Source organism: Oncorhynchus tshawytscha, linkage group LG20 (genome assembly GCF_018296145.1).
Source record: "Oncorhynchus tshawytscha isolate Ot180627B linkage group LG20, Otsh_v2.0, whole genome shotgun sequence".
NCBI classification, from domain to species: domain Eukaryota; kingdom Metazoa; phylum Chordata; class Actinopteri; order Salmoniformes; family Salmonidae; genus Oncorhynchus; species Oncorhynchus tshawytscha.
The window spans coordinates 36,128,236-36,154,568 of NC_056448.1; the positions used below are offsets into that span (position 1 = coordinate 36,128,236).

The 26,333-nt window shown below is 42.1% G+C and overlaps 1 protein-coding gene across 4 annotated transcripts in view; it reads left to right on the plus strand.

Annotated features, from left to right (window-relative positions):
- Positions 1 to 26,333, plus strand: part of setx (senataxin) — a 62,012-nt gene that overhangs the window by 32,047 nt on the left and 3,632 nt on the right. The window contains exons 7-22 of one of the 4 annotated variants that reach the window (XR_006079471.1): positions 847 to 1,027; positions 1,124 to 1,211; positions 2,819 to 6,406; positions 6,640 to 6,748; positions 6,903 to 7,076; positions 11,781 to 12,004; positions 12,219 to 12,371; positions 12,592 to 12,739; positions 12,914 to 13,015; positions 13,105 to 13,217; positions 13,549 to 13,620; positions 15,311 to 15,460; positions 19,544 to 19,651; positions 21,159 to 21,343; positions 25,219 to 25,311; positions 25,997 to 26,161. Coding sequence is in view for 3 of the 4 variants with exons in the window: in XM_024381727.2 (XP_024237495.1) it covers positions 847 to 1,027; positions 1,124 to 1,211; positions 2,819 to 6,406; positions 6,640 to 6,748; positions 6,903 to 7,076; positions 11,781 to 12,004; positions 12,219 to 12,371; positions 12,592 to 12,739; positions 12,914 to 13,015; positions 13,105 to 13,217; positions 13,549 to 13,620; positions 15,311 to 15,460; positions 19,544 to 19,651; positions 21,159 to 21,343; positions 25,219 to 25,311; positions 25,997 to 26,152 (5,644 nt within the window). In the remaining variant the exon portion in view is untranslated. Of the gene's footprint in view, positions 1 to 846; positions 1,028 to 1,123; positions 1,212 to 2,818; positions 6,407 to 6,639; positions 6,749 to 6,902; positions 7,077 to 11,780; positions 12,005 to 12,218; positions 12,372 to 12,591; positions 12,740 to 12,913; positions 13,016 to 13,104; positions 13,218 to 13,548; positions 13,621 to 15,310; positions 15,461 to 19,543; positions 19,652 to 21,158; positions 21,344 to 25,218; positions 25,312 to 25,996; positions 26,162 to 26,333 lie in introns of those variants that run through there. The other 3 variants (XM_024381727.2, XM_024381730.2, XM_024381732.2) reach the window with 3 other exon arrangements.

Sequence of the window (26,333 nt, forward strand, 5' to 3'; positions counted from 1 at the left end):
TTCCCCAGACCTGAATCCAATTGAGCACATCTGGGACATCATGTCCCGCTCCATCCACCAACGCCACGTTACGCCACGCTGCACCACAGACTGTCCAGGAGTTGGTGGATGCTTTAGTCCAGGTCTGGGAGGAGATCCCTCAGGAGACCATCCGCCACCTCACCAGGAGCATGTCCAGGCATTGTAGGGAGGTCATACAGGCACGTAGAGGCCACACACACTACTGAGCCTCATTTTGACTTGTTTTAAGGACATTACATCAAAGTTGGATCAGCCTGGTGTGTGGTTTTCCACTTTAATTTTGAGTGTGACTCCAAATCCAGACCTCCTAGGTTGATAAATTTGATTTCCATTGATAATCTTTGTGATTTTGTTGTCAGCACATTCAACTATGTAAAAACAGTATTTAATAAGAATATTTCATTTCACTCAGATCTAGGATGTGTTATTTTAGTGTTCCCTTTATTTTTTTGAGCAGTGTGTAATACATTCAAAATAATTACATTTTCTTCAAATTGACCATTGCATCAGGGTTTTAAACACTGACAGCGATGTATTCTCCAGTTTTTTAGTCTTTAGTAGTTTGTTCCAACACCAGAGAATGTTATAGGATATATATATATTTTTTTGTTCTCGCACATTTCAGCCCTAGGAACTGGGAAAGAGCTGAGCACTGAGCATAGGCTGTGGGATTGTGATGTTAGTTGGGAGCAAAGATATGTAGTGAGTAGCCCAGCACTGCCTTGTACTCAAGTATGTACCTGTGCTTAACCATAGTCCAACACAGATAAAAATGAACCTTCCTAAATGACTTAGCTAGTAATATGTTAACGTTTATTTCCCCAGATGAAGAACCATCCAACGAGATGGATCCCTTTTGGCCAGTCTTGCAATGTTTTATGGTGATCTTGGATTGTTTGGGCTCCAGGTTTTGGGGTCAGATTGAGCCATCCCAAGCCTTCCAGGCCATCACACAAAGCCCTAGCTACTCTGGAGAGCTCGAAAGCATCAGACAACAAACCATGATGTACGTGTCACTCTTTATCTTACCTTGAATTCTTTCATATTGTTATTTCTTCCAAGTTAAGAATATGGTTGATACTATTCTTCTTTTGCTCCGTAGATCACGGGTTAAAACAGAAACTACATATGATGATGACATGGTGACCTGCAGTCAGATGGTATATGACAGTAACACCAAAGTGAGCAAGGTAATAACAACCATCTGTTGCATTTGTATATTATTAGTTGTACCTAATTCCTCTTTGTACATCTGTGGTTAGTGTTGTGCACTTGAAGCTTTCCCAGAACATGACCTTTAGAGTAAAACGCACGATGCGGAACAACAAACCGCTTTAACAAGCTCTTCTCAAGCTCTTCTCCCTCATCTTTCTTACAGAATAATTCAAAGCTTGTTTCATGTGCTACCAGTCAAGAGCGTCAACTAGTCAGGGACAGTGTTGAGGTTATTTATTGCGAGCTGTCTTAACAAGTCCAATACAGCAAATGAAAGAGACATCTTGTTAATCTACCCATCGTGTCCGATTTAAAAAAAAAAAAAAAAAATTGTTTTACAGCGAAAACACAACATATATTTGTTAGATGACCACCAAATCCCAAAAAACACAGCCATTTTCCCAAAGCGAAGATAGTCACAAAAGCAGAATTAGAGATAAAATGAATCACTAACCTTTGATAATCTTCATCAGATGACACTCATATGACATCATATTACACAATACATTAATGTTTTGTTCGATAATATGCATATTTATGTCCACAAATCTCGGTTTACATTGGCGCCATGTTCAGAAATGCCTCCAAAATATCCGGAGTAATTACAGAGAGCTACATCAGATAACAGAAATACTCATCATAAACTTTGACGAAAGATACATGTTTTTACATATAATTAAAGATACACTGGTTCTTAATGCAACTGCTGTGTCAGATTTTTTTTAAACGTTACGAAAAAAGCATACCATGCAATAATCTGAGACGGCGTTCAGACGTAAATATATTTCTCCGCCATATTGGAGTCAACAGAAATATGAAATGACATCATAAATATTCCCTTACCTTTGATGATCTTTCATCAGAATGCAGTGCAAGGAATCCTAGTTCCGCAATAAATCGTTGTTTTGTCTATTACTAGAGTCCAATTAGCTACTTTTGCTAGCATGTTTAGTTCACATGTCCAAAAGCTGGCGCTGGTCCAGGCGAACTCGGATAAACTTCAAAAAGTTATATTCCAGGTCGAATAAACTGGTCAAACTAAGTAGAGAATCAATCTTCAGGATGTTATTATCATATATCAAATAACGTTCCAACCGGAGCATTCGTTTTTGTCTACAGAGTAATGGAACGCAAGGCGATATAATGACTACTATGCGTAACCAGGACGTAGGAAGTGCGAACAGATCCATATCTTGGATGGAATTGGATGTGAATAGGCGATGAGTTGAAAATCAACCAGCCCCAGAAGTTCCACTTCCTGTTTGGAAGTTTGCCTGCCCTTTGAGTTCTGTTATACCAACAGACATAATTCAGACAGTTCAGACAAACTTCAGAGTTTTCTATCCAATAATAATAATATGCATATATTAGCATCTGGGACAGAGTAGGAGGCAGTGAGTTAAACATGTGGGGTACATCTCTGTGCAGTGGCCTTTAGTTTGATGGAGCCATTCCAGGTGTGACACATGGTTTTATTACATGTCATATTACAAAATGCATTGAGTTGAAGGTATGTTAACTTCCTATGCATTTCTCTAATCTTATGTAATACCATGATATGTATTACTATTTTATTTTGTAGGGAAGCAGACGCTCACGTGGTGTGGATAGCAATGTGGTCTATGAGGATATGAGTTCTCTGGTCAACCTCCTGCATTCAGACGTTGGACAGGCATTGCGTGTGCACGACAGCACATTTCTCTGGTTCATCCCCTTTGTAAAATCTGTTATGGACCTTGACGAACACAGCGTCCTATACATTACTGAGGTTGTCCACTACCTATGTGGGGAGATCAGCACAGACCTCCCGAAGCCCCAGGTTCGCATATGTGACAAGGTCACAGAGTTCTTCACTCTTATTCTGGTCCATATCATCGAATTGCACCTGGGGAGTGGCCGCATGAATATGCTCTATTACTGCGCTCCCAAGTGGGTGGGCGTGTTAGTGAAATGTGCCACCCTGCCTGGTGACGCTTTCGTCCATACCTCGGAAGGTCCAGTTTCTCACTCTGTGTCTTCCACATCCTCCTTGAGGGTCAGTGTGCCCCGAAAGGCCTCTACTAGCAGGGCTGTTCCACAGGCATGCATGCATATCATCCGGTCCCTGCTGAAGGAAGGGACCAGGTTGAGCCCCAACAGCAAGTGCCACCACTTCCTGAACCTTCTGAACAAGCACCTCAGAGATGGGCAACAGAGGGAGTGGAAGCTGATTAGGCCAGAGATTCAGGAGCTTCAGATCTGTTTGAAGGACTATGTCAAGATGATGATGAACAGGCCAACCATAAGTACTTCTCCACCTGAACCGCTGGACATTGAGGCAGGGCCTGTGGCACCAACCACACCACCACTTCACTCAAGCAATGACCCCTCGGGACCTAGCAGCTTAGCTGAATTTAACCCTCCTATAAAACTTGAAGGGTTGTGGGATGATGTCGAAGGCAGTACATCTGGTGGTGGGGATTTTTCTGGAGTTCAGAGGGGGTGGGACATAAACAAACCGTTGGTGAAAAAGGAGCCCCTAACGCCTGAAGAGGAGTTTGTAGAGCCGACTAATGATTCTAGACCAACCCAAGACAACTTAACTTCCTTGAGGGCAGATCCAGAGAAAATACAGGTGATCAAATCCAGACTCGGCCAGCTTATGACCAAGAAGTCCAAGTCTGAGAGAGCGAGGCCCTCTGTAGGGCTCAGTGAATTCGGTAAAGAGAAACCTGAAAATCTGCTCACCAGCCGTAGAGAGGAGGCATCCAACCTCCAAGGCATTAGCAGACACCCTCCATGCCTCCAAGAATCCATGGACAATGTGCCTCTCTCTGTTTTAAAAAGTAATCTTAAAGGGAAAGGAGGCTCCAAATCCTTACGAGATCGGAGTAAAGGAAACTCGAGACAATTTGACCGACCACAATCCCCACCAAAGTCAACTTCAGATGTAATTGTTATATCTGATGATGAGGCTACATTAGATGTTGGTAGAGCAAGAAGGCCTGAGTGTTTGTCTGAGACCTCCCAAATAAAAAATGAACCAGATGCCTCTGACCAGAATCCTAGTCCCTGGCGTGATTACGATGGAGACATGAGTGAATCTCAGGTGTTTGAATTTGAAACACAGGAAGATATGGTGTCTGCCTGGTCCAACGGAGATTCGGAAAGTAACATGCCACCCGAAAAGCCCAAAGACGATAGCCCTGTCAGTCCAACTTCAAGAGAGCCTTTATCAAGCTGGGAATGTGATACACAACCGATCTATGACGAGGATATCGAAAGAGCCTGTCAGCAGGTTGAGAAGGAGCTTGAGAAGCCTAAGACCCCACCTCAAGGGCTCAAACGGGCCATTGTTGTCAAAAAAAGAAATCTTCTTGTTGATGCAAAACCATTGGCTACCAAATGCCTGAGCAAGAAACCTACCGTGGTAGAAAAACGAATCAAAGAGCCTGTGAAGGATGCTCCCCATGCAGTCACACCGCCATTGAGAAAAAGCAGTTCAACGGTACATTCAAACAGACTGGAAACTGAGACACGCTCTTCCTTAACCACATCAGCTATCTCACACAAAACGTCATTAACTCCAGCCATTGTCCCTCCTAAAAAAGTCAGAAAAGCCCCAGAGCCTGTGTCCACAGCTGAGAAGCTTGGCCTTAAGAAGAAGGTGCGAAAGGCTTTTGATCTTTCCCAGGGATCACGTGATTCTGTTGGTGATCTGAGGCACCACGGCGCTACTGTCAATGTCCCACAGGCCAAGAAGCCGACCCGACAGACCAAGAGGTCGAAGGTGACCTTCCCTCAGAAGAGAGTGGTCAAAGGGAGTAACAATAAGCTGTTCCAGTTCTTCAGGCAGAGCAAGCAGGCATTGGGAGCCGGAATCTCTGAAAAGGCAGAGCCAATGAAGAGAAATCCGAAAAAGATAGATGAAATTCAAACTCCCAGTTTTGCTACAGAGGAGGACGATGAAGACGAGGACCTGCAGTGTTCCCAGCAAGATCCTGCCAGTCATGAGGAACAGCTGACGTTCAATCGCAGCTCTCAAAGAGCCAATGAGGACAAACCAGCATCCTCTAATACAGTGAGTAGTGTGTTGTCTAACATGGACAGGCAGATCTCTCCATACTTTCAAAGGAATGATGTCACACCTAGACCTTCTGGTCAAGTCCCCAAAAGCAATGAAGGTGAAGGTGAAGATGATGATGATGATGATGATGCAGACTGGATGCACCTCACCCAAATGGAGCCAACTGAAATGGAGATGTGCACGCAGTTGGAGGAGGAAGAAGATTTCTTCTACACACAGCGGGACCCTGTAGACATGGACATTGACGCAGACAGCCAGAGGCCCTTTGAGGATAAAGGAGGGTCTTCAGACTTGACATGGTTTAAACAGGCAGACGAAGGGCAAGAGGCTCCACTTGCCACACAGACTTTTAAGAAACCGGCTACTCCGCCACCCTCACGCTCTAACTTGACTCAGGATGATGAGCGCTTGTTCCTGAAACCAGGAATGTCTCCTATGTCAGTTAAAAAGGCCAAGCCGTCCACCACCAAGATCTATGCAACCTCAAGCTCCAGGAGTGCCTCCTTGGTGCAAGAGATGGAGAGGACTGCCAATGCTCCATTTTCGGCTTCTTCTGCACCTGCTGGAAGAGGTAGGCCTGCCCGGCCAGTTGTGCCTGCCCGGCCAGTTGTGCCAGGCCTGCCAGTCGTGCATGCACAAAGTCCCTGTGTACGACAACTTCCTCCTCATCGAGAGGTTGGTCAGTCTCTTCCACTGAATCGACTCTTATACAAACCCATCGCACCACCACCACCACCTAAACCAATTCCACCAAAACAACCACCACCCAGACCTGAACAAAACCTCCCCCGTCCACCTTGCCTGCCCCTCCGCCCTGTCCAGCACAGCAACACATGTTCCACCCCCCAGCCCTCCACCTCCAGGCATGACGCCCCTTTCCGAAGTCAGATACCCAACCCAGAGGTTGGCTTCAGATTTGACACCAACTTCCTAGTTCAACACATCCTGAAATGGACCTTTGATATGTTCAGTAACTACAAGCAGTTTGGTATACCCTCTGAGGTATGTGAGTTACCACTGAAGGAAGTAGGATCCAGCTTCAGCTCTTATGATGAATACTACAAGACCTTTTACCCCCTGCTTCTCACCAACACTTTTGAGGAGGTCAGTAGTCAATTTGTTACAAAATAGATTGTAACTCGTTTAGGTGTGACTTTTGTCCTGCTATGGTGCATTTAGGCTGAAGGCAACTGAAAAGAATGGCCAGTCTAGCATTGCAAAGAATTTACATTTTGTTAAATTTTAGAGTGGTGAGTAATGAGTCACAAAATAGTTTTTAATGGCGATCTCTTGGAGTTGATCTCTTCTATTAAGGTCAAATTCTCTTCTCATCAAAGCTTGCAGGTGAATGGCTAAAGAACAAGGAATCAGGAAAGGTGGTAACTCAGAATTTAAAAGTTGTCGCACATGAGTACAGCCACAGTGTTTGGAATGTCAGCTTTACAGGTAAGCTTAAGTAACCAATTTTTTTATATAGAGTATGCTAACCATTTAAAAACAGTAATGCTTGAAGCTTGCACTAGACTCTACATACTGTAAACAATTGTTAATTGTGATGTTGTCCCAAAGCTGAGCCACGTAACAAACCTATTTTTGTCAGCGAGCATTACTGCCAGTGATGACTTCCGTCAGATGTTCCCACGGGAGGAGGACCTGGTCATTCTGTGGCTGCCCCAGAATAGAGGTGCTTACACTTGGCATGAGCAGGACCTCTTGGATCCCCAAGAACAATTTGGATATGTGCAGAGATCCAATGTCTGCAACGGAGGCGTGGGTGAGTACATTTGTGTGTAAGAGGCCAGGAAGTGATACATTAACTTCTTATGGTATAGGGGACGGATGCGTCCCACTTGGGCAAAAAAACAGGGAAAATGCAGCGCGGCAAATAAAAAATGATATAAAAATCTAACTTTCATTAAATCACACATGTAAGATACTCAATTAAAGCTACACTCGTTGTGAATCCAGCCAACATATCATATTTTTAAAAGGCTTTTCGGCAAAAGCATAAGAAGCTATTATCTGATGATAGCACAATAGTAAACAAAGAGGGTAGCATATTTCAACCCTGCAGGCGCTACACAAAACGCAGAAATAAAATATAAAACATGCATTACCTTTGACGAGCTTCTTTTGTTGGCACTCCAATATGTCCCATAAACATCACAATTGGTCCTTTTGTTCGATTAATTCCGTCCATATATATCCAAATGTCCGCGTTTGATACAGAAAAAAACAGCTTCCAAAAAACACAACGTCACTACAAAATATTTCAAAAGTTGCCTATAAACTTAAATATTACTGGCATGAGTAGCAGGAAGTTGAAATTGGGCACGCTATTTATCCAAAAGTGAAAATGCTTCCCCCGATACCTTAAGTTAAGAGGGAAGGGGGTTGTATTGCTATGGAAAGATAAGTTGAATAGAAAAACCATTGTAGACCTCCACAAGTCTGGTTCATCCTTGGGAGCAATATCCAAACGCCTGAAGGTACCACGTTCATCTGTACAAACAATAGTACACAAGTATAAACACCATGGGACCACGCAGCCGTCATACCACTCAGGAGACGTGCGAAAAGTACAAATGAATCCCACAACAACAGCAAAGGACCTCGAAGATGCTGCAGGAAACCGGTACAAAAGTATCTATATCCACAGTAAAATGAGTCCAATATTGACATATCCTGAAAGGCTGCTCAGCAAGGAAGAAGCCACTGCTCCAAAATGCCAGACTACGGTTTGCAACGGCTCATGGGGACAATGATTGCACTTTTTGGAGACATATCCTTTGGTCTGATGAAACAAAAATGGAACTGTTTGGCCATAATGACCATCGTTATGTTTGCCGGAATAATGGGGAGGCTTGTAAGCCGAAGAACACCATCCCAACCGTGAAGCACTGGGGTGGCAGCATCGTGTTATGGGGGTGATTTGCTGCCGGAGGGACTGCTGCACTTCACAAAATGGATGGAATCATGAGGAAGCAAAATTATGTGGATATATTGAAGGAACATCTCAAGACATCAGTTAAAGCTTGGTCGCAAATGTGTCTTCTAAATGGACAATGACCCCAAGCATACTTCCAAAGTTGTGGCAATATGACTTAAGGACAACAAAGTCAAAGCACTGGACCTCAATCCTTTGGAAAATTTGTGGGTAGAAGTGAAAAAGCGTGTGCGAGCAAGGAGGCCTACAAACCTCACTCAGTTATTCTAGCTCTGTCAGGAGAAATGGGCCAAAATTCATCCAACTTATGGTGGGAAGCTTGTCAAAGGCTACCCAAAACATTTGGGCCATCTGAAGTTAAACAATTTTAAAGGCAATGCTAGCAAATACTAATTGAGTATGTCAACTTCTGACCCACTGGGAATGTGATGAAAGAAATAAAAGCTGAAATAAATAATTCTCTTTTTCTGACAGTTCACATTCTTAAAATTAAGTGGGGATCCTAACTGACCTAAAAACAGGGCATTTTTACTAGGATTAAATGTCAGAAATGGTGAAAAACTGAGTTTAAAATGTATTTGGCTAAGGTGTATGTAAACTTCCGACTTCAACTGTAGCTATGCAGCGACGCTCCCCATCCAACATGACAGAGCTTGAGATGGTGTGCCAAGCTTATAGCATTTATTAAAATCGATTTCATTTTACCTTTACCCAAGAAGACTTAAGGCTGTTATAATTTCCGAAGGTGCTTCAACAAATAATTGAGTAAAGGGTCTGAATACTTATATAAATGTATTTCCGTTTTTTTATTTGTAATAAATTTAAACATTTCTAAACCTGTTTCTTCTTTATCATTATGGGCTTTTGTGTGTAGAATGATGAGGAATAAACATTTTTATCCTTTTTTGAATGTGGAAAAAGTCAAAAGGGTCTGAATACTTTCCGTGTGTGTATACAGTACCAGTCAAATGTTAGAACAAACCTACTCATTCAAGGGTTTTTCTTTATTTTACAATTTTCTACATTGTAGAATAGTAGTGAAGACACCAAAGCTATGAAATAACACACATGGAATCATGTAGTAACCAAAAAAGTGTTTGATATTCTTCAAAGTAGCCACCCTTTGCTTTGGTCTAATGCTCATTGCTTGTGTTGCCCATTGCTCGTGTTTCCTTCCGTAGTGGTTTCTTTGCAGCAATTCGACCCATGAAGGCCTGATTTCACGGTTTCCTCAGAACAGTTGATTTGATGTCTGTTATTTGAACTTTAGCATTTATTTGGGCTGCAATTTCTGAGGCTGGTAACTCTAATGAACTTATCCTCTGCAGCAGAGTAATGCTGGGTCTTACCTTCCCGTGGCAGTCCTCATGAGAGCCAGTTTCTTCATAGTGCTTGTTAGTTTTTGCAACTGCACTTGAAGATATTTTCCGCATTGACTGACTTAAAATAAAGATGGACTGTTTCTCTTTGCTTATTTGAGACTATTTGGTAAAATACTTGTTCTTTTACCAAATAGGGCTAAAACAACTGATTGGCTCAAACAAATTAAAAAGGAAAGAAATTTCACAAATAAACTTAACAAGGCACACCTGTTTAATTGAAATGCATTCTAGGTGACTACCTCATGAAGCTGGTTGAGAGAATGTAAAGGTTACTACATGATTCGATATGTTCTTTCATAGTTTTCATGTCTTCACTATTATTCTACAATGTAGAAAGTAGTAAAAATATAAAAACCCTTGAATGAGGTAGGTGTGTCCAAACTTTTGACTGACACAATTTGTGTGTGTATATGAGAGCCATTTATCCATTCACTATAATGGGGATCCAGTTGATGACTAATAATGCCTTGCTCTTCTGTGGCTTCATTTAGAGGGGCCAGTCATTTTACCCAGAAGGGTATACTACAAAGGAGAATCATTGTTAGCCAGCTAGCTTTCATAAGCAACCGCAAATAACTATTGATTTGATGCTTCCTTAAAAAAGCTAAACTTGGATGTCTTTATGTACGTTAAATCAATTAGACCATGCCCATATAAAATCAAAGTTTGTCACGTGCGCCGAATACAACAGGTGTACCTTACAGTGAAATGCTTACTTACAGGCTCTAACCAATAGTGAAAAAAAAGGTATTAGGTGAACAATAGTGAAGTAAAGAAATAAAACAACAGTAAAAAGACAGGCTACATACAGTAGTGAGGCTATAAAAGTAGCGAGGCTACATACAGACACTGGTTAGTCAGGCTGATTGAGGTAGTATTTACATGTAGATATGGTGAAGTGACTATGCATATATGATGAGCAGAGAGTAGCACTAGCGTAACTTTATTTTATATAAAGATATCAGAATATTTAGTAAAAGGCCTCCCGAGAGGTGCAGTGGTCTAAGGCAGTGCTAGCTGTACCACTAGAGACCAGGCTGGTTCGAGTCCAGGATCTGTCGCAGCCTTCCGCGACCAGGGGAACCATTTGGCCCAGCGTCGTCCGTGTTAGGGAGGGTTTTTGCCGGCAGGGTTGTCTTTGTCCCATTGTGCTCTAGCGACTCCTGTGGCGGGCCAGGCGCATGCACGCTGACACGGTCGCTAGGTGTACGGTGTTTCTTCCGACACATTGGTGTGGCTGGCTTCAGGGTTTAGCGGGCACTGGCTTGGTTTGGTCGTGTTTTGGAGGACGCACGCCTCTCGACCTTCGCCTCTCCCGAGTCCGTACGGGGGTTGCAGCGATAAGACGAGATTGTAACTACCAATTGGAAACCACGAAATTGGAGAGAGAAAAGGGTAAACTTTTTTAAGAGAACACAATTTTTTTAAATTTAGTAAACCTCAGCTGGCTGACTCCTTTTATCCAACTTTGTAGTATACCCCTCTGGACCAGTTTTTGAAGGTAGTTTAGCAAGCCACTGCTAACTAGCGGTAACTCTGAGACTTCCAGTCATTGCGCTGAATTCCTTCAACTGCACGCAGAGACATAAATATGGTATCCATGACTTCATCTGACTGTACAAGTAGAAAAAGGGCTTAATTGCCAAAATCACTCACTATCCCTTTAGAGGATAGCTGATAAGTCATGTTTTTTTAAACTTCAGAGTTACCTTTGTCCATTCATCCTCATCATATATGCATATAAACTGGTTGGTTCAAACCCTGAATGCTGATTTTTGGCTGACAGCTGTGGTATATCAGGCCGTATACCACAGGTATTACAAAACCATTTCGTTTTACTGCTCTAATTACATTTGTAACCAGTTTATAATTGCTATAAGGCACCTCGGGGGTTTGTGATATATCAACAATCTACCACGGCTAAGGGCAGTGTCCAGGCACTCCACATTGCGCCTAAGAACGTCACTTAGCCGTGCTCTATTGGCCATATACCACACCCCCTCGGGTCTTATTGCTTAAGTATGCAATGTATTATTTTACTATATTGCATTACTTTTAATACAATACTGTGTTTTACTGTTAGTGTTGATTTAATTTAAATGTACTTTATCCAATGCTGGATATGATGTATTTCTCTGCTGCCCTTCAGGCCAGTGCCCAACTCTGAACCTGATGATAAAGACCCTGGGGAATGTGAGGTTGGTGAACAAGCAGGCAGTGCGCTGTGATGTGGTGGGCTCCCTGGTCAGCACCATGAGGGAGTTCAGGGCAATCTGTCTGCTCAATAGCAGCTCTATGCGCAAGCCTCTCCTGGCCCCACATGTCTCCTACTTCCAACCTGGCCCGGAGGTCATCCCCAGCCTCAACCTGCCTGTAAGAAACTGTTTGAGTATGGAGTGTTTAGGGTTTTAAAAGGAAAGCTATTCCTTTGTGGAACTATTGGATAACCAAGTACTGAAGATTTGTGACTTTACTTTTAAGTCCGACATGACCAATTGTTTTTGTTTAATTTGAGGTGGCCCTTACATGTGTAAAAATGGCCTTGTATAGATGTAAACAGTATGTCTGTATGATGTGTTTGGCCCAGGATTACAACCTAGACCAGGTGAGGGCGGTGAGAACCGGTTTGTCCGTCATCAGGAACCAGCAACTCACCCCAAAAATCTGCCTGATACACGGACCCCCAGGAACGGGAAAGAGCAAAACCATCGTGGGTATGCTGCAAAAGCTGTTCTCTGAGGTATGCTGTTTGCCTTGTTTCTGGACACTGTTGTTCAACCCTGGGCTAAGGTCATTAAACACGAGACATTTTCAAAAACCAAAATGAACTTTTATTTTGCTCTCGTGTTCTTTAGTGTTTATTTTTATTTCCTATTGAATAACCTTGGCTTAAGGGCATTGTGAAATTCTAACTTTCATATAATTCCCTGTGTTCCCTTCATTCTCATAACCATATCCAGGGAGTACAGAGCATGACTCCTCCAGTAAACAGGCATTCTGAACCCCGCCGCATGAGGGTCCTCCTGTGTGCCCCGTCCAACGCCGCCATCGACAACCTGATGAAGAAGATTATCCCAGTCTTCAAGGAGAAGTGCAGGAACATCCAGGGTACGCTACCTCAACTGGAAATCCTCATGAATTGGGAAACTGAAATAGATGAATGAAATATGCCTATTTGGAAAAATTTAAATGGGTAAAAGTTAAAGGCAATTCAACCACAAATGATTGTTTCATGGAACTGATATGGTGAAGTTGACATGGTCCTGGATGGCTTTCTTAAAGGTAACTGTGGGGACATCAATCTGGTGAGGCTTGGGAACGAAAGGACAATCTCCAAGAATTTAAAACCTTTTAGCCTGGACAGTCAGGTGAAAAACAAAACACGTGAGTCTGGAGAGCGTGCACAAGTATGCACACGCATTCCTCAAATCACCTCAATAAAAAACATGTGTTTTGTCCCTTTTCACCTGCAGAAAGGGCCCAGATGTCACAGGACTCAGACATCCACCGGCGCAGAGCGCAGCTGGACGAGAACATAGACAAGATCTCCAAGATATTGCCAAAACTGCAAAAGAAAGAGGAAATGGTACATGCATGCTTCACCCAGCAGAGGCTACCAGAAGGCTGGCCACACCTACTGTTCTACTCTGTGGGCTCTTACTTTAATTATGGACCTCTGTTCAGATGCGTTTACAGTCGACATGGGTTCGATTCCAGCCCACTGCCCTTTGACTCACCCTCTTTCAATCTCCCCTATCTTTCCAACACTTTACTATCTCTTCAATTAGAAATTGCAAAAGGAGTGGGATTGCCCCACTCCTTAAAATACCTTTAAAAATATGATGTAATGGCATGTTTTTACATTTTTCTGCTTTTCATGATTTCTCTTCCTGCGTCTTCCATTGGCTGGTGTGTAGTACCATGAGCTGGCAGCACAGAAGTCCAGAATGCTCCAAGAGAGAGAGACACTCAGCCTCCAACTCAAAAAAGTAAGGCCCTCAATCACATGACCATTATATACACTACATGTCAAAAGATTTAGAACACCTACTCATTCAATGGTTTTTCTTTGTTTATGATTCTCTACATTGTAGAATAATAGTGAAGATATCAACACTATGAAATAACACGTATGGAATCATGTAGTAACCAAAAAAGTGTTAAATCAAAATATATTTGAGTTTCTTCAAATAGCCACCATTTGCCTTGATGACAGCTTTGCACACTCTTGGCTTTCTCAACCAGATTCAGGAGGTAGTCACCTGAAATGCATTTCAGTTAATAGGTGTGCCTTGTTAATTTGTGCAATTTCTTCCTTTAATGTGTTTGAGGCAATCAATTGTGTTGTGACAAGGTGGCGGGGTATACAAAAGAAAGTTCAATTTGGTAAAAGACCAAGTCCAAATTATGGAAGGAACATCTGAAATAAGCAAAGTTGAATGACAGTCCTTTAAGACATGGTCAATCAATGTGGAACATTTCAAGAACTTTTAAAGTTTCTTGAAGTGAAGTTGCAGAAACTGTCAAGCGCTATGATGAAACTGGCTCTCATGAGCACCGCCACAGGAATGGAAGTCCCAGAGTTCCTCTGCTGCAGAGGATAAGTTCATTAAAGTTACCAGCTTTAGAAATTGCAGGTTAAATGAATGCTACAGAGTTCAAGTAACAGACACATCTCAACATCAACTGTTCAGAGGAGACTGCGTGAATTAGGCCTTCATGGTCGAAAGCCTGCAAGGAAACCACAATTGAAGGACACCAATAAGAGACTTGCCTAGGCCAAGAAACATGTGCCGTGGACATTAGACCGGTGGGATTTTGTCCTTTGTTCTAGAGTCCAAATTGGAGATGATTGGTTCCAGCCGCTGTGTCTGAGATGCGGTGTGGGTGAATGGATGGTCTCCGCATGTCTATTTCCCACCGTAAAGCATGGAGGAGGTTATTTAGAATTCATGGCACACTTAACCAGCATGGCTACCACAGCATTCTGAAGCAATACGCCATCCCATCTGGTTTGCGCAACATGGGTCTATTGTTTTGTTTTTCAACAGGACAATAACCCAACACACCTCCAGGCTGTCTAAGGGCTATTTGACCAAGGAGAGCTGACCTGGCCTCCACAATCCCCCGACCTCAACGAAAGTGACATTGTTTGGGCTGAGTCGGTCCGCAGAGTTAAGGAAAAGCAGCCAAGTGCTCAGCATATGTGGGAACTCCTTCAAGACTTTTGGAAAAGCATTCCAGGTGAAACTGGTTGAGAGAATGCCAAGTGTGTAAAGCTGTCATCAAGGCGAAGGGTGGCTACTTTGAAGATTCATCTAAAAATATATATTTCAATTTTTTGCTTGCTACATGGTTCCTTGTGTTATTTCATAGTTTTGATGTCTTCTATTATTCTACAATGTAGAAAATAGTCAAAAATAAAGAAAAACCCTTGAATGAGTAGGTGTTCTAAATATGACCGGTAGTGTACATGGATGACCTTAGCAACGTTGTCATGTGTATAAGGGCTCATTAGAGGAGTTACTATTCAGGATGGATTAAAGGAGAAAAACAGCTTTGGTGGGAAAGACTTCTAATTAGAAATGCTTCTTTCTCTCATAACCCTCATGCTTTCTCTTCCCTCTTTCTGTCGAACTCGTTCTCTACATTTTTCTCTCTTCTTCCTCCCACTATCAGTCTCGCATTAGGAAGCAGGAAACCCAGGCCCAGGTACTGCAAGATGCCCATGTGGTCTGCTGCACCTTGAGCACCAGCGGCAGCACCGTCCTGGAGTCGGCGTTCCGGCGCCTGGGACACAAGCCCTTTAGCTGCGTCATCGTGGACGAGGTCAGATTTTGGAGCTCTTATACTTTGGCCGCATTTCAATAGTTGTTCCATCTACCAAAGTGGTCCTGGAGACTCACGGTGTGCAAGCACACTAGGCTGCTGCAACACCCATAACTCACATTGGTGCCACAAATGAGAAGCAGAAATAAATTGTGCCGTTTTTGGTCATTGATTAGTGATTGTCAAGGACTCACACACAGACATGACAAAATATGTGTGGAGGCTACAAAAGAACTTCATAGGCTATTTATCTGATTATGGGGTTTAAATAACACGAGGTACAAAATCATTTGCTAGCTCTTAAAGGGGCAGTTTTACGTAATTATTCAGACCTTTTATTATGAGACTTGAAATTGAGCTTAGGTGCATCCTGTTTCCATTGATCTTCCTTGATGTTTCTACAACTTGGAGTCCACTTGTGGTAAATTCAATTGATTGGACATGATTTGGAAAGGCAAACAACTATCTATATTTAAGGTCGACCGATTAATCGGAAGGGCCGGTTTCAGGTTTTCATAACAATCGGAAATTGGTATTTTTGGACGCCGATTAAAAAAATAAACTTTTAACACCTTTTATTTAACTAGGCAAGTCAGTTAAGAACAAATTCTTATTTTCAATGACGGCCTAGGAACAGTGGGTTAACTGCCTTGTTCAGGGGCAGAACGACAGATACCTTGTCAGCTCGGGGATTCAAACTTGCAACCTTACGGTTAACTAGTCCAACGCTCTAACCACCTGCCTCACGAGGAGACCGCCTGTTACGCAAATGTGGTAAGAAGCCAAGGTAAGCTGCTAGCTAGCATTAAACTTATAAAAATCAATCAATCATAATCACTAGTTAACTACACATGGTTGATGATATTACAAGTTTATCTAGCTTGTCCTGCATTGCATATAATCGATGCGGTGCACATTCGCGAAAAAGGACTGTCGTTGCTCCAACGTGTACCTAACCATAAACATCAATGCCTTTCTTAAAATCAATACACAGAAGTATATATTTTTAAACCTGCATATTTAGCTAAAAGAAATCCAGTTTAGCAGGCAATATTAACCAGGTGAAATTGTCACTTCTCTTGCATTCATTGCACACAGTATATGCAACAGTTTGGGCCGCCTGGCTCGTTGCGAACTATTTTGCCAGAATTTTACGTAATTATGACATTGAAGGTTGTGCAATGTAACAGCAATATTTAGACTTATGGATGCCACCCGTTAGATAAAATATGTAACGGTTCCGTATTTCACTGAAAGAATAAACGTTTTGTTTTCGAAATGATAGTTTCCGGATTCGACCATATTAATATAATACATCAATAAAATCAATTTAGCCTCAAATAAATAATGAAACATGTTCAATTTGGTTAAATAATGCAAAAACAAAGTGTTGGAGAAGAAAGTAAAAGTGCAATATGTGCCATGTAAAAAAGCTAACGTTTAAGTTCCTTGCTCAGAACATGAGAACATATGAAAGCTGGTGGTTCCTTTAAACATGTCTTCAATATTCCCAGGTAAGAAGTTTTAGGTTGTAGTTATTATAGGACCATTTCTCTCTTTACCATTTGTATTTCATATACCTTTGACTATTGGATGTTCTTATAGGCACTTTAGTATTGCCAGTGTAACAGTATAGCTTCTGTCCATCTACTCGCGCCTAACTGGGCTCGAACCAGGAACACGTCGTTTGAAGCACAGCGAGGAGCTGCTGGCAAAACGCATGAAAGTGCTGTTTGAATGAATGCTTACGAGCCTGCTGGTGCCTACCACTGCTCAGTCAGAATGCTCTATCAAATCATAGACTTAATTATAACACACAGAAATACGAGCCTTAGGTCATTAACCTCTTGGGGAAAGTGAGACGCTAGCGTCCCAAGTGGCCAATAGCCTCGGGAAATGCAGAGTGACATTCAAATAAAACGTGTTAACTCAAACTTTCATTAAATCACACATGCAGGGTACTCAATTAAAGCTACACTCGTGAATCCAGCCAACATGTCAGATTTTAAAAATGCTTTTTGGCGAAAGCATGAGAAGCTATTATCTGATAGCATGCACCCACCTGAACCAGCTGAACCAGTTGTAAGCAAAAGAACTAGCGTAGCAGGCGCTACACAAAACGCTGAAATAAAATATAAAACATGCATTACCTTTGACGAGCTTCTTTGTTGGCACTCCAATATGTCCCATAAATATCACAATTGGTCCTTTTTTCCCCGATTTTAATTCTGTCCATGTATACCCAAAATGTCCATTTATAAAGCAGGTTTGATCTGGGAAAAAAACAGCTTTCCAAAACATTTCAAAAGTTGCCTATAAACTTTGCCAAAATATTTCAAACTGCTTTTGTAATACAACATTTGGTATTTTTAAACGTTAATAATCGATCAAATTGTAGACGGGGCAATCTGTATTCAATAGAGCAAGTAAACAAAACATGCACCATTTTCCCTCTTGCGTAACTATCAACAGTGTAACGTTCCAGGATGTGCCTCTTCTTCGTTGCACCAATGATTAACTTCAACCCAATTCCAAAGACTGGTGACATCCTGTGGAAGTCGTAGGAACTGTAAAATGGTCCCAATGAAATTTCCCTTGGCAAAGACAACTGAGGGAACGGTCAGAGGAAAAAAATAATAATTCTGAACAGTTTTGCCTCGGGGTTTTGCCTGCTACATAAGTTCTGTTATAGTCACAGACATGATTGAACCAGTTTTAGAAACTTCAGAGTTTTCTATCCACACCTACTAATCATATGCATATAATATATTCCTGGCATGAATAGCAGGAAGTTGAAATTGTGCACACTATTTATCCAAAAGTGGAAATGCTGCCCCCTTTTCCTTAAGAAGTTAAGTTAAAATAAGTGTTCGTTCAGTATTGTTGTAATTGTCATTACAAATCATTTTTAAAAATGGCCGATTAATCGGTATCGGCTTTTTTGGTCCTCCAATAATCGGTATCGACATTGAAAAATCATAATCGGTCTACCCCTAATTTATATAAGGTCCAACAGATGACAGTGCATGTCGGAGCATAAACCAAGCCACGAGGTCGAAGGAATTGTCTGTAGAGCTCCGAGACAGGATTGTGTCTGCATAGATCTGGGGAAGGGTACCAAAAAAATTCTGCAGCATTGAAGGTCCCTAAGAACACAATGGCCTCCATCATTCTTAACTGGAAGATGTTTGGAACCACCAAGACTCTTCCTAGAGCTGGCTGTCCAGCCAAACTGAGCAGTCGGGGGAGAAGGGCCTTAGTCAGGGAGGTGACCAAGAACCTGAATCTCAGACCATGAGAAACATTCTCTGGTCTGAAGAAGCCAAGATTGTGGTCTTTGGCCTGAATGCCAAGTGTCACGTCTGGAGGAAACATCATGCTGTGGAGGTGTTTTTTGGTGTCAGGGACTGGGAGACTTGTCAGGATTGTGGGAAAGATGAACAGAGAAAAGTACAGAGATCCCTTATTTATAAACCTCATCCAAAGCTCCCAGGACCTCAGACTAGGGCAAAGGTTCACTTTCCAATAGGACAACGACCCTAAGCACACAGCCAAGACTAATCAGGAGTAGCTTCGGGACAGTCTCTGAATGTCCTTGAGTGGCCCAGCCAGATCCCGGACTTGAACCCGATCCAATATCTCTGGAGGGGCCATGAAAATAGCTGTGCAGTCCCTTCACATGCAACCTGACAGCTTGAGAGGATCTGTGGAGAAGAATGGGAGAAACTCTCCAAATACAGGTGTGCCAAGCTTGTAGCGTCATACCTAAGAATACTAGGCTGTAATTGCTGCCAAAGGTGCTTCAACTGATTAAAGGGTCTGAATACTTATGTAAATGTGATTTTTCAGTTTATAATTTAAAACATTTGCAAAAAATCTACCTGTTTTGTCATTGATGTGTGTAGATTGAGGCGGGGAAAAACACTTCCAAACAATTTTAGAGTAAGGCTGTAATGTGGGAAAAAGTCAAGTGGTCTGAATATTTTTTGAATGCACTATATGAAAACACCTTCACACTGCCTCAGTATGAATGTGAGAAACCAAGAGCATTTCCCCCCCAACACATTTCGTTGTGTGGTGCAGGCAGGGCAGGCCACCGAGACGGAGACTCTCATCCCTTTGCTCTACCATTGCAACGCCCTCATCCTGGTGGGAGACCCCCATCAACTGCCCCCTACGGTTATCTCCCAGGTACTGCAGCTCACTGTCACTACCTGAAAATACACCTGCAAGAGATTTTTATTTTACTTGGCAAGTCAGTTAAGAACAAATTCTCATTTACAATGACGGCCTACTGGGGAACAGTGGGTTAACTGCCTTGTTCTGGGGCAGAAGGACAGATTTTTACCTTGTCAGTCGTTACTGGCCCAACGCTCTGACCACTAGGCTACCTGCCGCCCCTTTTCTTACTCATGTGAGTCTTTCAACACTTCTCAGGTCAATGATTCTGACTAACAATGAAACAGAAACTGTGTATTTTCATTGTGTTCCCCTGGCTGCTTGTTTCTCCCCATATAGATATCCATTACCAGTCAAGTTTGGACACCTACTCATTCAAGGGTTTTTCTTGATTTTCTACATTGTAGAAAAATAGTGAAGACATCAAAACTATGACATAACACATGGAATCATGTAGTAACCAAAAAAGTGTTAAACAAATCCAAAATATATTTTATATTTGCAGTACTTCAATGTAACCACCCTTTTCCTTGACAGCTTTGCTTTCGCTCAGCCAGCTTCATGAGGTTGTCACCTGGAACGCTTTTCCAACAGTCTTGAAGGAGTTCCCACATGATGAGCACCTGTTGGCTGCTTTACCTTCATTCTGCGGTCCAACTCAACCCAAACCATCTGAATTGGATTGAGGCCAGGTCATCTGATGCAAAACTCCATCGCTCTCCTTCTTGGTCACATAGTGATTTTCTTTGCAGCAATTTGACCATGAAGGCCTGACTTACGAAGTCTCCTCTGAACAGTTGATTGTTACTTGAACTCTGAAGCATTTATTTAGTCTTCAATTTCTGAGGCTGGTAACTTTAATGAACTCATCCTCTGCAGCAGAAGTAACTCTGTGTCTTCGTTTCCTGTGGCGGTCCTCATGAGAGCCAGGTTCTTCATCAGTGCTTGATGGTTTTTGCAAGTGCGCTTGAAAACTTGCAACGTTTTGGAAATTGTCCGTGTTGAATGACCCTCATGTCTTAAAGTGATGATGGAATGTCATTTCTCTTTGCTTATTTGAGCTGTTCTTACCATCATATGGACTGGGTCTTTAATCAAATGGGGTTATCTTCTGTGTACCACCCCTACCTTGTCAAAACACTGATTGGCTCAAACGCATTAAGAAGGAAAAATTCCACAAATTAACTTTTAACAAGGTACACCTGTTAATTGAAATGCATACCTCGTGAATCTGGTTGAGAGAAGACCAAGAGTGCTAAGCTGTCGTCATGGCAAAGGGTGGCTAATTTGAAGAATCCCAAATATATTTTGATTGAAAACTTTTGGTTACTGCACGATTCCATATGTGTTATTTCATAGTTTTGATGTCTTCACTATTATTCTACAATGTAGAAAATAATAAAAATAAAGAAATCCTCCAATGAGTAGGTGTCAACTTTTGACTGGTACTGTACATTAAAAGGTTTAGTGTTAGGTAGATTAAGTGTTGCATTTAAATGTGTGATTTTTCTTCTGTCAGAAAGCGAAGGAGTTGAAGTACGGCCAGTCCCTGATGGCTCGGCTGGTGAAGAACCTGGATCGCTACTGTAAGGAGAACAAGAAGCCCAGCCCTGTGGTCTTCCTTAGCTGCCAGTACCGCATGCACCCCGAAATCTGCGAGTTCCCCTCCAAGCACATCTACTGCAAGGCCCTTAAAACTGACATGTAGGTTCCCTCCCTGCCCACGCCTTTAAGACACACGGACTTGATTCAGTAGGAATGAATTGTCTAGTTATGGTTTTCATGTTCCTAAAGCTGGAGAGATTGTGAGCAAATATTTAATTACAACTTAATGCACCTATCATTGAACACAATTTGTTTGAGTGTAGTGGTGTGCACAGTGCTGCATTATTAATGGTGACTGTTCCTATTTCTGAAGTAAATCTCTTTTTTTTAATGTTAATGCTATGGAGGTTTCTAGACACTTTATTTTATTTCTAATTTTGTCTCGTTTTTGAGAAACATACCCCAGCCGCAATTCACTTAGTCATTGTGCAGTATCAGGGCATGCAAAATACATTTTTGAAACTGACACACGGTATAGTGATGTAGGTCTTTAATGTTGTACACATATAGTGGCTTGTGAAAGTATTCACCCCCCTTGGCATTTTTTCTATTTTGTTGCCTTACTACCTGGAATTAAATTAGATTTTTTTTGTATCATTTGATTTACTCAACATGCCTACCACTTGGTGGAAATAAGACAAAAAAACAGAACTTGAGCGGTTCACTCATGACTGCACGGCCAGGGCATGACTCGCACACAATCATCAAGTTGGCCGATGACACAACAGTGGTGAAATAGCCTATAGGGAGGTGGTCGGAGGCCTGACCGTGTGGCGCAAGGACAACAACCTCTCCCTCAATGTGACCAAGACAGAGGAGATGATTGTGGACTACATGAACATTCCCCCATTCTCATTGATAGGACTGTAGTGGATCAGGTTGAGGGCTTCAAGTTCCTTGGTGTCCACGTCACAAACTAACATGGTCCAAACACACCAAGACAGTCGTGAACAGGATATGACACAACTTATTCCCTATCAGGAGACTGAAAAGATTTGGCATGGGTCCTCTGATCCTCCAAAAGGTTCAACAGGTGCATCACCACCTGGTATGGCAGCTGCTCGGCCTCCGACCGCAAGGCACTAAATAGGGTGGTGCGAATGGCGCAGTACATCACCGGGGCCAAGCTTCCTGCCGTCCAGGACTTCTATACCAGGCAGTGTCAGAGGAAGGCCCTAAAAATTGTCAGACTCCAGCCACCCCAGTCAGACTGTTTTCTCTGCTTCCGCATGGCAAGCAGTACCAGAGTGCCAAGTCCGAGGATTCTTAACAGCTTCTACCCCCAAGCCATAAGACTCCTGAACATCTAATCAAATGACTACCCAGACTATTTGCATTGCCCTTTTAAGCTGCTGCTACTCTCTTATCTATGCATAGTCAGTCTAATAACTCTAACTACATGTACACTACCGTTAAGTTGGGGGTCACTTAGAAATGTCCTTGTTTTTGAAAGAAAGCACATTTTGTCCATTTAAAATAACATAAAATTAGGCCAGCATCCCGGAGTCGCCTCTTCACTGTTGACGTTGAGACTGGTGTTTTGCGGGTACTATTAATAAAGCTGCCAGTTGAGGTGTCTGTTTCTCAAACTAGAGACTCTAATGTACTTGTCCTCTTGCTCAGTTGTGCACGGGGCCTCCCACTCTTTCTATTCTGGTTCGATCCAGTTTGCCCTGTTCTGTGAAGGGAGTAGTACACAGCGTTGTACGAGATCTTCAGTTTATTGGCAATTTTTCACATGGCATAGCCTTCATTTCTCAGAACAAGAAGAAAGTTAATTTGTTTCTGTCCATTTTGAGCCTGCAATCGATGCTCCAGATATTCAACAAGTCTAAAGAAGGCCAGTTTTATTGCTTCTTTAATATCACCACAGCAGTTTTCAGCTGTGCTCACATAATTGCAAAAGGGTTTTCTAAAGATCAATTAGCCTTTTTAAAATGATCAACTTGGATTAGCTAACACAATGTGCCATTGGAACACAGGAGTGATGGTTGCTGATAATGGGCCCCTGTACGCTTATGTAGATTTTCCAATAAAAACCAGCCGTTTCCAGATACTATAGTCATTTACAACATTAACAATGTCTACACTGTATTTGTGATCAATTTTATATTTTAATGGAAGCAAATGTGCTTTCCTTTGAAAAACAAGAACATTTCTAAGCGACCTCAACTTATGAACAGTAGTGTACATATTACCTCGACTAACCGGGACCCCCCTGTATATAGCCTCGCTATTGTTATTTTACTGCTGCTCTTAAATTATTTGGGGGTATTGCTGCGTTGAAGGGCTTGTAAGTAAGCATTTCACTGTGAGGTGACAAATAATATTTGATTTGATATTGTGTTGATTTGATCACAATTGCCACATTAAAGGGAAACGTTGATCGTGTTAACAGGGAGAACTCTAGAGTTACGTCGAAGTTAAATCTCGTGCTGCTTTCCGTGGGCTGATATTTCTAATGCGCAGCAGTCCCAGGGAGCTGTGCGGCAATGTCGGGGATATTGTACGACTGGGCGCGGCTTAGAGGGAATTATGTTGCGGAGAAAGTTCAGAATGACCAACAGTACAAGTGAAAAGTTCAGACACCTGATTTCAAGGGCATTCCTTTATTTGTATTTTGTTCTACGTTGTAGCTTAAACCTCTTAAAGCTAGGGGGCAGAATTTTCACTTTTGGATAAATAGCGTGCCCAATTTCAACTTCCTGCTACTCATGCCAAGAATATAAGATATGCATATTATTCATAGATTTGGATAGAAAACACTCTTAAGTTTCTAAAACTGTTTGAATCATGTCTGTGAGTATAACAGAACTTATGTAGCAGGCAAAACCCCAAGGACTATCTGTTCAGAATTTTTTTTGTTGTTTATTACCAGTGCAGATGGGTGCATGCTATCAGATAAGAGCTTCTTATGCTTTCGCCGAAAAGCATTTTTAAAATCTGACATGTTGGCTGGATTCACAACGAGTGTAGCTTTAATTGAGTGTGTGATTTAATGAAAGTTTGAATTTTATAGCATTTTATTTGAATCTGGCGCTCTGCATTTCCCCTGTTAATTTGGCCAGTTGAGATGCTAGCGTCTCCCTATCCTCAAGAGGCTATTAGTTAAGACATCAAATCTATGAAATAACACATGGAATCATATAGTAACCAAAAAAAGCGTTAAACAAATCCAAATATATTTTACTTACATTCTTTCCTGTAGCGGTCCTCATGAGAGCTGGTTTCATCATAGCACTTGATGGTTTTTGCGACTGCACTAGAAGAAACCTTTCAAAGTTCTGTACTCCACCTCTACCTTGTCACAGCACAATTGATTGGCTCAAACGCAATAAAGAAAGAAATTCTACAAATTCACAAGGCACACCTGTTAATTTAAATTCTAGGTGATAACCTCATGAAGCTGGTTGAGAGAATTCCAAGTGTGCAAAGCTGTCAAGGCAAAGGGTGGCTTCACATTTTGTTTAACACTTTTTTTGTTGTCACTGCATTCCATATGTGTTATTTCATAGTCTTCACTATTATTCTATATTGTAGAAAATAGTTTTTTAAAATGTAAACCCTGGAATGAATAGGTGTCAACTTTTGACTGGTGCTGTACATCACTATACTGAGAGCATGTCAGTTTCTAAAAGGATGTATTTGGGTCTTTGATCTTTTAATGTCCTTTGCGTGCCCTGATACTGCACAACAAGAAATTAGGGTGTGAATTGCAGGAATTCTCCTTTTTAAGCGTTTAACATTGCATGTGAAACAACATTTTTTTATTTATCCTTGATTTAACTAGGCAAGTCAGTTAAGAACATTCTTATTTACAATGATGGCCTACCGGGGAACAGTAGGTTTAACTGCCTTGTTCGGTGACAGAAGGACAGAGTTTTACTTTGTCTGTAACCTTTCGGTTACTGGCCCAACGCTTTAACCACTAGGCTATCATTTGTGTGTGTGTGTGTGTGTGTTCCTATCTTCAGTGAGACTGCAGAGAGGAGGGGGAACTTTGGCTGGCCTCTCCTGCCCTACCGTGTGTTTGACGTGACCGACGGTCAGGAGGTCAAGGAGGGAGCGTAAGAAATGCTCTGGATCATGTTCCTATGACTTCTCCCATTTAATTCATTCTACTGTAGGCTTCATGTTAAAGGGATAGTTCAGTGACTTTGCATGATTTAGACATTTGGTTTCTTATCTCCAACATTCTAGGGCACGTAAAAATCATTCCATGGAGGGCAGAGTGTGTTTGGTTTTTCCTTTCAATTAAGCCCTAGACAACCAGGTGTGTGGAGTTCCTTAACTAATTGGTGACCTTAATTAATCAAGTACAAAGGAGGAGTGAAAACCCAGACACTCAGCCCTCCATGGAATAAGTTTGACACATTTGATCTAGGGCCTTCAAACTCAACTCTGGACCTTGAAGCCAGTTCCACTGCTTGTTTTCATTATTCCCCTGTAATCAGAGACCTATTTAGACCTGGCGTACCAGGTGGGTGCAATTCATTCTCAGGTAGAACAGAAAACCAGCAGGCTCCGGACCTCGTAGGGTAAGAGTTGAATACCCCTGGTCTAGGGACAGGGAGTGACTGCGATCCACACTTTGATTTTGTTAAACTAGCCACGGCCAACAATTGTTAAAAAACATTTTTGGTCCAATTCCCAACCTCTTGCTGAACAATCCCTTTAATGACATTGCGAAAAAGTGCTTGTGACTGAATACATGTTGAATGACTGTTTGATTGCCGTCTGGCTGGTCACCAGGTCGTTCAGCAACCAGAAAGAGGTGCAGCTGGTAGTGTTCCTGCTGAGGCTGATGGCTGAGAAGCAGCAGGTCAAGGTGGGGGTCATCACGCCATACAATGCCCAGAAGGACCGCATCAACCGCGAGATGGCCAAGGTGGTCAACAAGAACCTCACGTGAGTCAGGTGCTGCACCATAAATGCGCATTCTCATTGGGGTTAGTAGATTGCCAGGGTCTGTTCGCACTGCTGGTGTAAAAAGAAACCATTTGCCATAAAAGGAAGCCATTTCAGTAGTCTTAGCTTGCAGAATCATTAGAGCCAAAAGAAATGGCTTCCTTTCTGCTGTAGTTGTTCC